At 51.9% G+C, this 13,247-nt stretch overlaps 1 protein-coding gene across 4 annotated transcripts in view; it reads left to right on the forward strand.

The window, feature by feature from the left end:
• LOC149914685 (5-aminolevulinate synthase, erythroid-specific, mitochondrial) overlaps positions 1 to 13,247 on the forward strand; it is a 46,547-nt gene that overhangs the window by 609 nt on the left and 32,691 nt on the right. For all 4 annotated transcript variants that reach the window (XM_090126800.1, XM_090126799.1, XM_090126802.1 and 1 more), the window contains exons 2-4: positions 1,307 to 1,377; positions 5,144 to 5,221; positions 5,321 to 5,398. In XM_090126800.1, the coding sequence (XP_089982926.1) occupies positions 1,307 to 1,377; positions 5,144 to 5,221; positions 5,321 to 5,398 (227 nt within the window). The remainder of the gene's footprint in view (positions 1 to 1,306; positions 1,378 to 5,143; positions 5,222 to 5,320; positions 5,399 to 13,247) is intronic.

Below are 13,247 nucleotides of genomic sequence, written 5' to 3' on the forward strand. Positions count from 1 at the left end.
TTTTATGGGGAAAAAAAAAAATAGGTTTTAGGTTAATTTGGGATTTTAGTGCAGAAAATCGGGTTTTAGGGCAAAAAAACGAAGGATGGATTTTTAGGCATAAAATTTGGATTTTGGGGCAAGAATTGGGATTTTGGGGAGAAAAATGATATTTTTGGGTAAAAGTAAAAAGTTCAGTACCAAAAAAAGGAGGTTTTGTGCCAAAAATTGGGATTTTTAGAGCCAAAATCGGGGTTTTCAGGACCAAAAATTGGGGGGTTTTCGTGCCAAAAATTGGGGGTTTGGGGACCAAAATTGGGGTTTTTAGAGCCAAAATTGGAGATTTAAGCACCAAAAATTGGGTTTTTTAGGGTTATTGGAGCTAAATTGATGTTTTTTCAGCCCAAAATTGGGATTTTCAGGAAGAAAAATTGGGAATTCTGGGGCCCAAATTTGGGTTTTTTGGACCCAAAATTGGGATCTTATGACCAAAATTGAGGATTTCAGCACTAAAAATTGGGATTTTTTAGTCCCCAAATCGAGGGGTTTCACACCAAAAACTGGGGGGTTTAGTGCCAAAATTGGGATTTTTCTGGCCAAAATTGAGGATTTAACCAAAAATTGGTTTTTTTTAGTACCAAAATTGGGGATTTTAGTGCCAAAAACCGGGATTTTTAGGACCAAAATTGGGGATTTCAACACCAAAAATTGTCTTCTTTTAGTACAAAAATCGGTATTTTCGCACAAAAATTGGCATTTTTAGGACCAAAATTGGGATTCATAGCACAAAATTGGGGATTTTGGTACCAAAAATTGGGATTTTTAGGGCCAAAATTGAAGATTTGGACACCAAAAATCGTCTTTTCTTCGTACCAAAATCAAGACTTTTAGCACAAAAATTGGCCTTTTAGTGCCGAATTATTGGGATTTTTAGGACCAAATTTGGGATTTTAGGACCAAATTTGGGCTTTTAGTACCAAAATCAACATTTCAACCCCAAATCACTTCTTTTTGGGTTCAAAACTGACCTTTTGGGGACCAAAAATCGCCATTCCAGCCCCAAAAATCGCCATTTTCCACCCCCCCCCCAAAAAAACCCTTTTTGCCCAAAATCGCAATTTTTGAGGGCAAAACCGCCCTCCCCCCCCCCCCCCCCCCCCCTTTCCCCCACCCTTCAGGGCGCGGCTCCGCATCTGCGCGGCCCCGATAAGGGCGGGGGGGGGCGGGGAATCGGGTGGGGGGGGGGGGGCACCCAATTTTTGGGTTGAATTCTTGCGATTTTGGGTCATTTGTCGTTGGGGTTTTGTGGGTTTTTTTTTTTTGACAGGACGATGGCGGCCTTCCTGCGGTGTCCCCTCCTGGCCCGGCACCCCTCCCTGGCCAGAACCTTCGCCACCGGTACCTGAAAAAACCCAAAATCCCCCAAATTCACCCCAAAAATAAAAGCCCCCCAAAAATACCCCCGAAAACCCTCCAAAAAAAACCCAAAAAACCCCCAAATCCTCCAAAATCATAACCCCAAAATCCCAGAAATTCGACCCCCAAAACCCCCCCGAATTCACCCCAAAACCCCGAAGCCCCAAAAACCCCGTCTGACCCCAAAATCCTAGAAATTCACCCCAAAAAGCCCCCAAATCCGCCCCCAAAATCCAGAAATTGACCCCAAAAAGCCCCGAAATCCGCTCTTTTCACCCCAAATTCCCCACCCCCCAGAAACCCTAAAAACCCCCCGAATTCACCCCAAAACCCCAAACCCCCAAAAAAACCCAAACCGCAGAAATTCGACCCCAAATCCCCCCCAAATTCACCCAAAATCCCAGAAATTCGCCCCCCAAAACCCCCCGAATTCACCCCAAAACCCCAAAGCCTCAAAAACCCCAAATCCGCCCCCAAAACCCCAGAAATTCACCCCCCAAAACCCCCAAATCCAACCCCAAAATCCCAGAAATTCACCCCAAAACCCCCAAAATCCTTCGAATTCACCCCAAAACCCCGAAGCCCCAAAAGCCCCAAATCCGACCCCAAAATCCCAGAAATTCACCCCAAAAAGCCCCCAAATCCGCTCTTTTCACCCCAAATTCCCCACCCCCCAAAAACCCTAAAAACCTTCAAATTCACCCCCAAACCCCAAACCCCCAAAAAACCCCAAACCGCAGAAATTCGACCCCAAATCACCCCAAATTCTCCCCAAATCCCAGAAATTCGCCCCCCAAAACCCCCCGAATTCACCCCAAAACCCCGAAGCCCCAAAAACCCCCAAATCCGACCCCAAAATCCCAGAAATTCACCCCCAAAACCCCCAAATCCAACCCCAAAATCCCAGAAATTCACCCCAAAAAGCCCCCAAATCCGCTCTTTTCACCCCAAATTCCCCACCCCTCAAAAACCCTAAAAACTTTCAAATTCACCCCAAAATCAAAAAAAACCCAAACACCAGAAGTTCGACCCCAAATCCCCCCAAATTCACCCAAATCCCAGAAATTCGCCCCCCAAAACCCCCCGAATTCACCCCAAAACCCCAAAGCCTCAAAAACCCCAAATCCGCCCCCAAAACCCCAGAAATTCACTCCCCAAAACCCCCAAATCCAACCCCAAAATCCCAGAAATTCACCCCCAAAAGCCCCCAAATCCGCCCCCAAAACCCCAGAAATTCACCCCAAAACCCCCAAAATCCTCCGAATTCACCCCAAAACCCCGAAGCCCCAAAAGCCCCAAATCCGACCCCAAAATCCCAGAAATTCACCCCAAAAGCCCCCAAATCCGCTCTTTTCACCCCAAATTCCCCACCCCCTAAAAACCCTAAAAACCTTCAAATTCACCCCAAAATCAAAAAAAACCCAAACACCAGAAGTTCGACCCCAAATCCCCCCAAATTCACCCAAATCCCAGAAATTCGCCCCCCAAAACCCCCCCGAATTCACCCCAAAACCCCGAAGCCCCAAAAACCCCAAATTCGCCCCCAAAATCCCAGAAATTCACCCCTCAAAACCCCCATATCCAACCCCAAAATCCCAGAAATTCACCCCAAAAAGCCCCCAAAATCCTCCGAATTCACCCCAAAACCCCGAAGCCCCAAAAGCCCCAAATCCGACCCCAAAATCCCAGAAATTCACCCCAAAAAGCCCCCAAATCCGCTCTTTTCACCCCAAATTCCCACCCTCCCCCCCAAAAAAAAGCCCCAAATCCTCTCTTTTTACCCCAAAAACCCCAAATCCTCTTTTCATCCCAAATTTTCTCTTTTCACCCTATGCCCCTAAAAGCCCCCAAATCTTCCCTTTTCACCCCAAATCCCCAAAATCCTCTTTTTACCCCAAACCCCAAATCCTCTCTTTTCACCCCAAAAGCCCCAAATTCTCTCTTTTCATCCCAAACCCCAAATCCTCTCTTTTCACCCCAAAAGCCCCAAACTCCTCTTTCACCCCAAAACCCCAAAAGCCCCAAAATCCTCTCTTTTCAACCCAAACCCCAAATCCTCTCTTTTCACCCCAAACCCCAAATCCTCTTTCCACCCCAAAAGCCCCCAAATCCTCTTTTTTCACCCCAAATCCCGAAAGCCCAAACCCCAAATCCTCCCTTTTCACCCCAAAAGCCCCCAAATCTTTTCTTTTCACCCCAAACCCAAAATCTTCTCTTTTCACCCCAAAAGCCCCAAAATCCCCTTTTTTCACCCCAAACCCCAAATCCTTTCCTTTCCTTTCACCCCAAATCCTCCCTTTTCACCCCAAAAGCCCCCAAATCTTCTCTTTTCACCCCAAACCCAAAATCTTCTCTTTTCACCCCAAATCCTCTTTTCACCCCGAACCCCAAAACGCCCCAAATCTTCTCTTTTCACCCCAAAAGCCCCCAAATCCCAGAAATTCACCCCAAAAGACCCCAAATCCTCTTTTCACCCTACACCCCAAATCCTCTCTTTTCACCCCAAAAGACCCAAAATCCTCTTTTCACCCCAAACCCCAAAATCCTCTTTTTCACCCCAAATCCTCTCTTTTCACCCCAAAAGCCCTAAAATCCTCTTTTCACCCCAAAAGCTCCCAAATCCTCTCTTTTCACCCCCAAATCCCAAATCCCCAAACCCCAAATCCTCTCTTTTCACCCCAAAACCCCAAATCCTCTCTTTTCACCCCAAAAATCCCAAAATCCTCTCTTTTCACCCCAAACCCAAAAACCCCAAACCCCAAATCCTCTCTTTTCACCCCAAATCTTCTCTTTTCACCCCAAACCCCAAAAAGCCCCAAAATCTGCCCTTTTCACCCCAAATCTTCTCTTTTCATCCCGAACCCAAAATCCTCTCTTTTCACCCCAAAACCCCAAAATCTTCTTTTTTCACCCCAAAATCCTTTTTTCTCCCCAAATCCTCTTTTCACCCCAAACCCCCAAATCCGCCCTTTTCACCCCAAATCCTCTCTTTTCACCCCAAACCCAAAAGCCACAAAATCCGCCCTTTTCACCCCAAATCCTCTCTTTTCACCACAAATCCCCCAAATCCTCTTTTCACCCCAAGCCCCAAAAAGCCCCAAAATCCACCCTTTTCACCCCAAATCCTCTCTTTTCACCCCAAACCCCAAAAACCCCAAAATCCGCCCTTTTCACCCCAAATCTTCTCTTTTCACCCCAAAAGCCCCCTTTTCCCCAAACCCCAAATCCTCTCTTTCCACCCCAAAAGCCCCAAAATCCTCTCTTTCCACCCCAAATCCTCTTTTCACCCCAAACCCCAAATCCTTTCCTTTCACCCCAAATCCTCCCTTTCCACCCCAAACCCCAAATCCTCCCTTTCCGCTCCAAAAGCCCCAAAATCCCCTTTTTTCACCCCAAACCCAAAATCCTTTCTTTTCACCCCAAAATCCTCTTTTTTCACCCCAAACCCCAAAAGCCCCCAAATCCTCTCTTTCCACCCCAAATCCTCTCATTTCACCCCAAACCCCAAATCCTCTCTTTTCACCCCAAAACCCCAAAACCCCAAAATCCGCCCTTTTCACCCCAAATCTTCTCTTTTCACCCCAAATCCTCTTTTCACCCCAAACCCCCAAAAGACCCAAAATCCGCCCTTTTCACCCCAAACCCCAAATCCTCTCTTTTCACCCCAAACCCCAAATCCTTTCCTTTCACCCCAAATCCTCCCTTTCCACCCCAAAAGCCCCAAAATCCCCTTTTTTCACCCCAAAAGGCTCCCAATGTCCGTTTGTGGGATTCGCTCACCGCGCCGCTCCGGAGCTGCAGGAAGACGTGGAACGACCCCAAATCCGTACGATTTCACCCCAAAACGGCCCCCCTCCCCCCTCCCCCATTCTTCCTTTTTGGGGTCGGGGCGATTTTGGGGTGAAATCGGTGGATTTTGGTGCAGCCGCCGTGGAGGTTTTGGAGGAGCTGCTGAGGGACGGCGGGGAGGCGAAGAGCAGAACCGTGCGGGGCTGCATGGCGGGTGAGGGGGGTTATAGGGGATTTGGGGGGTTATGGGGGGGTTATGGGGGTTTATAGGGGATTTCGGGGGGTTATGGGGGGGTTATGGGGGTTTATAGGGGATTTCGGGGGGTTATGGGGGGGTTATGGGGGTTTATAGGGGATTTGGTGGGGGTTTATACGGGATTTCGGGGGGTTACGGGGGGGTTATGGGGGTTTATAGGGGATTTCGGGGGGTTATGGGGGGGTTATGGGGGTTTATAGGGGATTTGGGGGGGGTTATAGGGGATTTCGGGGGGTTATGGGGGGGTTATGGGGGTTTATAGGGGATTTCGGGGGGTTATGGGGGGGTTATGGGGGTTTATAGGGGATTTGGGGGGGGTTATAGGGGATTTCGGGGGGTTATGGGGGGGTTATGGGGGTTTATAGGGGATTTCGGGGGGTTATGGGGGGGTTATGGGGGTTTATAGGGGATTTGGGGGGGGTTATAGGGGATTTGGGGGGGTTTATAGGGGGGTTATGGGGTTTTATAGGGGATTTGGGGGGGTTATGGGGGGGTTATGGGGGTTTATAGGGGATTTCGGGGGGTTATGGGGGGGTTATGGGGGTTTATAGGGGATTTGGGGGGGGTTATAGGGGATTTCGGGGGGTTATGGGGGGGTTATGGGGGTTTATAGGGGATTTGGGGGGTTATGGGGGGGTTATGGGGGTTTATAGGGGATTTCGGGGGGTTATGGGGGGGTTATGGGGGTTTATAGGGGATTTCGGGGGGTTATGGGGGGGTTATGGGGGTTTATAGGGGATTTGGTGGGGGTTTATACGGGATTTCGGGGGGTTACGGGGGGGTTATGGGGGTTTATAGGGGATTTCGGGGGGTTATGGGGGGGTTATGGGGGTTTATAGGGGATTTGGGGGGGGTTATAGGGGATTTCGGGGGGTTATGGGGGGGTTATGGGGGTTTATAGGGGATTTCGGGGGGTTATGGGGGGGTTATGGGGGTTTATAGGGGATTTGGGGGGGGTTATAGGGGATTTCGGGGGGTTATGGGGGGGTTATGGGGGTTTATAGGGGATTTCGGGGGGTTATGGGGGGGTTATGGGGGTTTATAGGGGATTTGGGGGGGGGTTATAGGGGATTTGGGGGGGTTTATAGGGGGGTTATGGGGTTTTATAGGGGATTTGGGGGGGTTATGGGGGGGTTATGGGGGTTTATAGGGGATTTCGGGGGGTTATGGGGGGGTTATGGGGGTTTATAGGGGATTTGGGGGGGGTTATAGGGGATTTCGGGGGGTTATGGGGGGGTTATGGGGGTTTATAGGGGATTTCGGGGGGTTATGGGGGGGTTATGGGGGTTTATAGGGGATTTGGGGGGGGGTTATAGGGGATTTGGGGGGGTTTATAGGGGGGTTATGGGGTTTTATAGGGGATTTGGGGGGGTTATGGGGGGGTTATGGGGGTTTATAGGGGATTTCGGGGGGTTATGGGGGGGTTATGGGGGTTTATAGGGGATTTGGGGGGGGTTATAGGGGATTTCGGGGGGTTATGGGGGGGTTATGGGGGTTTATAGGGGATTTCGGGGGGTTATGGGGGGGTTATGGGGGTTTATAGGGGATTTGGGGGGGGGTTATAGGGGATTTGGGGGGGTTTATAGGGGGGTTATGGGGTTTTATAGGGGATTTGGGGGGGTTATGGGGGGGTTATGGGGGTTTATAGGGGATTTCGGGGGGTTATGGGGGGGTTATGGGGGTTTATAGGGGATTTGGGGGGGGTTTATAGGGGATTTGGGGGGGTTATGGGGGGGTTATGGGGGTTTATAGGGGATTTCGGGGGGTTATGGGGGGGTTATGGGGGTTTATAGGGGATTTGGGGGGGGTTTATAGGGGATTTCGGGGGGTTATGGGGGGGTTATGGGGGTTTATAGGGGATTTCGGGGGGTTATGGGGGGGTTATGGGGGTTTATAGGGGATTTGGGGGGGGTTATAGGGGATTTGGGGGGGTTTATAGGGGGGTTATGGGGTTTTATAGGGGATTTGGGGGGGTTATGGGGGGGTTATGGGGGTTTATAGGGGATTTCGGGGGGTTATGGGGGGGTTATGGGGGTTTATAGGGGATTTGGGGGGGGTTTATAGGGGATTTCGGGGGGTTATGGGGGGGTTATGGGGGTTTATAGGGGATTTCGGGGGGTTATGGGGGGGTTATGGGGGTTTATAGGGGATTTGGGGGGGGTTTATAGGGGATTTCGGGGGGTTATGGGGGGGTTATGGGGGTTTATAGGGGATTTCGGGGGGTTATGGGGGGGTTATGGGGGTTTATAGGGGATTTGGGGGGGGGTTATAGGGGATTTGGGGGGGTTTATAGGGGGGTTATGGGGTTTTATAGGGGATTTGGGGGGGTTATGGGGGGGTTATGGGGGTTTATAGGGGATTTCGGGGGGTTATGGGGGGGTTATGGGGGTTTATAGGGGATTTGGGGGGGGTTTATAGGGGATTTCGGGGGGTTATGGGGGGGTTATGGGGGTTTATAGGGGATTTCGGGGGGTTATGGGGGGGTTATGGGGGTTTATAGGGGATTTGGGGGGGGTTATAGGGGATTTCGGGGGGTTATGGGGGGGTTATGGGGGTTTATAGGGGATTTCGGGGGGTTATGGGGGGGTTATGGGGGTTTATAGGGGATTTGGGGGGGGTTATAGGGGATTTGGGGGGGTTTATAGGGGGGTTATGGGGTTTTATAGGGGATTTGGGGGGGTTATGGGGGGGTTATGGGGGTTTATAGGGGATTTCGGGGGGTTATGGGGGGGTTATGGGGGTTTATAGGGGATTTGGGGGGGGTTTATAGGGGATTTCGGGGGGTTATGGGGGGGTTATGGGGGTTTATAGGGGATTTCGGGGGGTTATGGGGGGGTTATGGGGGTTTATAGGGGATTTGGGGGGGGTTTATAGGGGATTTCGGGGGGTTATGGGGGGGTTATGGGGGTTTATAGGGGATTTCGGGGGGTTATGGGGGGGTTATGGGGGTTTATAGGGGATTTGGGGGGGGGTTATAGGGGATTTGGGGGGGTTTATAGGGGGGTTATGGGGTTTTATAGGGGATTTGGGGGGGTTATGGGGGGGTTATGGGGGTTTATAGGGGATTTCGGGGGGTTATGGGGGGGTTATGGGGGTTTATAGGGGATTTGGGGGGGGTTTATAGGGGATTTCGGGGGGTTATGGGGGGGTTATGGGGGTTTATAGGGGATTTCGGGGGGTTATGGGGGGGTTATGGGGGTTTATAGGGGATTTGGGGGGGGTTATAGGGGATTTGGGGGGGTTATGGGGGTTTTATAGCGGATTTGGGGGGGTTTATAGGGGATTTGGGGGGTTATGGGGTTTTATAGGGGATTTGGGGGGGTTTATAGGGGATTTGGGGGGTTATGGGGTTTTATAGGGGATTTGGGGGGGTTATAGGGGATTTGGGGGGGGGTATGGGGTTTTATAGGGGATTTGGGGGGGTTACGGGGGGGTTATGGGGGTTTATAGGGGATTGGGGGGGGGTTATAGGGGATTTGGGGGGGTTATGGGGGTTTTATAGGGGATTTGGGGGGGTTTATAGGGGATTTGGGGTGTTATGGGGTTTTATAGGGGATTTGGGGGGGTTTATAGGGGATTTGGGGGGTTATGGGGTTTTATAGGGGATTTGGGGGGGTTATAGGGGATTTGTGGGGGGTTATGGGGGTTTATAGGGGATTGGGGGGGGGGTTTATAGGGGATTTGGGGGATTATGGGGTTTTATAGGGGATTGGGGGGGGGTTATAGGGGATTTGGGGGGGTTATAGGGGATTTCGGGGGATTTGGGGGGGTTATGGGGGCGGTTATGGGGTTTTATAGGGGATTTGGGGGGATTATGGGGTTTTATAGGGGATTTGGGGGGGGTTTATAGCGGATTTGGGGGGTTATGGGGTTTTATAGGGGATTTGGTGGGGGTTTATACGGGATTTCGGGGGGTTATGGGGGGGTTATGGGGGTTTATAGGGGATTTGGTGGGGGTTTATACGGGATTTCGGGGGGTTATGGGGGGGTTATGGGGGTTTATAGGGGATTTGGTGGGGGTTTATACGGGATTTCGGGGGGTTACGGGGGGGTTATGGGGGTTTATAGGGGATTTGGGGGGGGGGTTATAGGGGATTTGGGGGGGTTTATAGGGGGGTTATGGGGTTTTATAGGGGATTTGGGGGGGTTTATAGGGGATTTGGGGGGGGTTATAGGGGATTTCGGGGGGTTATGGGGGGGTTATGGGGGTTTATAGGGGATTTCGGGGGGTTATGGGGGGGTTATGGGGGTTTATAGGGGATTTCGGGGGGTTATGGGGGGGTTATGGGGGTTTATAGGGGATTTGGGGGGGGGTTATAGGGGATTTGGGGGGGTTTATAGGGGGGTTATGGGGGTTTATAGGGGATTTGGGGGGGGTTTATAGGGGATTTCGGGGGGTTATGGGGGGGTTATGGGGGTTTATAGGGGATTTCGGGGGGTTATGGGGGGGTTATGGGGGTTTATAGGGGATTTGGGGGGGGTTTATAGGGGATTTCGGGGGGTTATGGGGGGGTTATGGGGGTTTATAGGGGATTTCGGGGGGTTATGGGGGGGTTATGGGGGTTTATAGGGGATTTGGGGGGGGTTATAGGGGATTTGGGGGGGTTATGGGGGTTTTATAGGGGATTTGGGGGGGTTTATAGGGGATTTGGGGGGTTATGGGGTTTTATAGGGGATTTGGGGGGGTTATAGGGGATTTGGGGGGGGTATGGGGTTTTATAGGGGATTTGGGGGGGTTACGGGGGGGTTATGGGGGTTTATAGGGGATTGGGGGGGGGGTTTTAGGGGATTTGGGGGGGTTTATAGGGGGGTTATGGGGTTTTATAGGGGATTTGGGGGGGTTTATAGGGGATTTGGGGGGGGTTATAGGGGATTTCGGGGGGTTATGGGGGGGTTATGGGGGTTTATAGGGGATTTCGGGGGGTTATGGGGGGGTTATGGGGGTTTATAGGGGATTTCGGGGGGTTATGGGGGGGTTATGGGGGTTTATAGGGGATTTGGGGGGGGGTTATAGGGGATTTGGGGGGGTTTATAGGGGGGTTATGGGGGTTTATAGGGGATTTGGGGGGGTTTATAGGGGATTTCGGGGGGTTATGGGGGGGTTATGGGGGTTTATAGGGGATTTCGGGGGGTTATGGGGGGGTTATGGGGGTTTATAGGGGATTTGGGGGGGGTTTATAGGGGATTTCGGGGGGTTATGGGGGGGTTATGGGGGTTTATAGGGGATTTCGGGGGGTTATGGGGGGGTTATGGGGGTTTATAGGGGATTTGGGGGGGGTTTATAGGGGATTTCGGGGGGTTATGGGGGGGTTATGGGGGTTTATAGGGGATTTCGGGGGGTTATGGGGGGGTTATGGGGGTTTATAGGGGATTTGGGGGGGGGTTATAGGGGATTTGGGGGGGTTTATAGGGGGGTTATGGGGTTTTATAGGGGATTTGGGGGGGTTATGGGGGGGTTATGGGGGTTTATAGGGGATTTCGGGGGGTTATGGGGGGGTTATGGGGGTTTATAGGGGATTTGGGGGGGGTTTATAGGGGATTTCGGGGGGTTATGGGGGGGTTATGGGGGTTTATAGGGGATTTCGGGGGGTTATGGGGGGGTTATGGGGGTTTATAGGGGATTTGGGGGGGGTTATAGGGGATTTGGGGGGGTTATGGGGGTTTTATAGCGGATTTGGGGGGGTTTATAGGGGATTTGGGGGGTTATGGGGTTTTATAGGGGATTTGGGGGGGTTTATAGGGGATTTGGGGGGTTATGGGGTTTTATAGGGGATTTGGGGGGGTTATAGGGGATTTGGGGGGGGGTATGGGGTTTTATAGGGGATTTGGGGGGGTTACGGGGGGGTTATGGGGGTTTATAGGGGATTGGGGGGGGGTTATAGGGGATTTGGGGGGGTTATGGGGGTTTTATAGGGGATTTGGGGGGGTTTATAGGGGATTTGGGGTGTTATGGGGTTTTATAGGGGATTTGGGGGGGTTTATAGGGGATTTGGGGGGTTATGGGGTTTTATAGGGGATTTGGGGGGGTTATAGGGGATTTGTGGGGGGTTATGGGGGTTTATAGGGGATTGGGGGGGGGGTTTATAGGGGATTTGGGGGATTATGGGGTTTTATAGGGGATTGGGGGGGGGTTATAGGGGATTTGGGGGGGTTATAGGGGATTTCGGGGGATTTGGGGGGGTTATGGGGGCGGTTATGGGGTTTTATAGGGGATTTGGGGGGATTATGGGGTTTTATAGGGGATTTGGGGGGGGTTTATAGCGGATTTGGGGGGTTATGGGGTTTTATAGGGGATTTGGTGGGGGTTTATACGGGATTTCGGGGGGTTATGGGGGGGTTATGGGGGTTTATAGGGGATTTGGTGGGGGTTTATACGGGATTTCGGGGGGTTATGGGGGGGTTATGGGGGTTTATAGGGGATTTGGTGGGGGTTTATACGGGATTTCGGGGGGTTACGGGGGGGTTATGGGGGTTTATAGGGGATTTGGGGGGGGGGTTATAGGGGATTTGGGGGGGTTTATAGGGGGGTTATGGGGTTTTATAGGGGATTTGGGGGGGTTTATAGGGGATTTGGGGGGGGTTATAGGGGATTTCGGGGGGTTATGGGGGGGTTATGGGGGTTTATAGGGGATTTCGGGGGGTTATGGGGGGGTTATGGGGGTTTATAGGGGATTTCGGGGGGTTATGGGGGGGTTATGGGGGTTTATAGGGGATTTGGGGGGGGGTTATAGGGGATTTGGGGGGGTTTATAGGGGGGTTATGGGGGTTTATAGGGGATTTGGGGGGGGTTTATAGGGGATTTCGGGGGGTTATGGGGGGGTTATGGGGGTTTATAGGGGATTTCGGGGGGTTATGGGGGGGTTATGGGGGTTTATAGGGGATTTGGGGGGGGTTTATAGGGGATTTCGGGGGGTTATGGGGGGGTTATGGGGGTTTATAGGGGATTTCGGGGGGTTATGGGGGGGTTATGGGGGTTTATAGGGGATTTGGGGGGGGTTATAGGGGATTTGGGGGGGTTATGGGGGTTTTATAGGGGATTTGGGGGGGTTTATAGGGGATTTGGGGGGTTATGGGGTTTTATAGGGGATTTGGGGGGGTTATAGGGGATTTGGGGGGGGGTATGGGGTTTTATAGGGGATTTGGGGGGGTTACGGGGGGGTTATGGGGGTTTATAGGGGATTGGGGGGGGGGTTTTAGGGGATTTGGGGGGGTTTATAGGGGGGTTATGGGGTTTTATAGGGGATTTGGGGGGGTTTATAGGGGATTTGGGGGGGGTTATAGGGGATTTCGGGGGGTTATGGGGGGGTTATGGGGGTTTATAGGGGATTTCGGGGGGTTATGGGGGGGTTATGGGGGTTTATAGGGGATTTCGGGGGGTTATGGGGGGGTTATGGGGGTTTATAGGGGATTTGGGGGGGGGTTATAGGGGATTTGGGGGGGTTTATAGGGGGGTTATGGGGGTTTATAGGGGATTTGGGGGGGTTTATAGGGGATTTCGGGGGGTTATGGGGGGGTTATGGGGGTTTATAGGGGATTTCGGGGGGTTATGGGGGGGTTATGGGGGTTTATAGGGGATTTGGGGGGGGTTTATAGGGGATTTCGGGGGGTTATGGGGGGGTTATGGGGGTTTATAGGGGATTTCGGGGGGTTATGGGGGGGTTATGGGGGTTTATAGGGGATTTGGGGGGGGTTATAGGGGATTTGGGGGGGTTATGGGGGTTTTATAGGGGATTTGGGGGGGTTTATAGGGGATTTGGGGGGTTATGGGGTTTTATAGGGGATTTGGGGGGGTTATAGGGGATTTGGG

Source organism: Phasianus colchicus, chromosome 29 (genome assembly GCF_987193195.1).
Source record: "Phasianus colchicus chromosome 29, bPhaCol1.hap1.1, whole genome shotgun sequence".
Classification (NCBI taxonomy): domain Eukaryota; kingdom Metazoa; phylum Chordata; class Aves; order Galliformes; family Phasianidae; genus Phasianus; species Phasianus colchicus.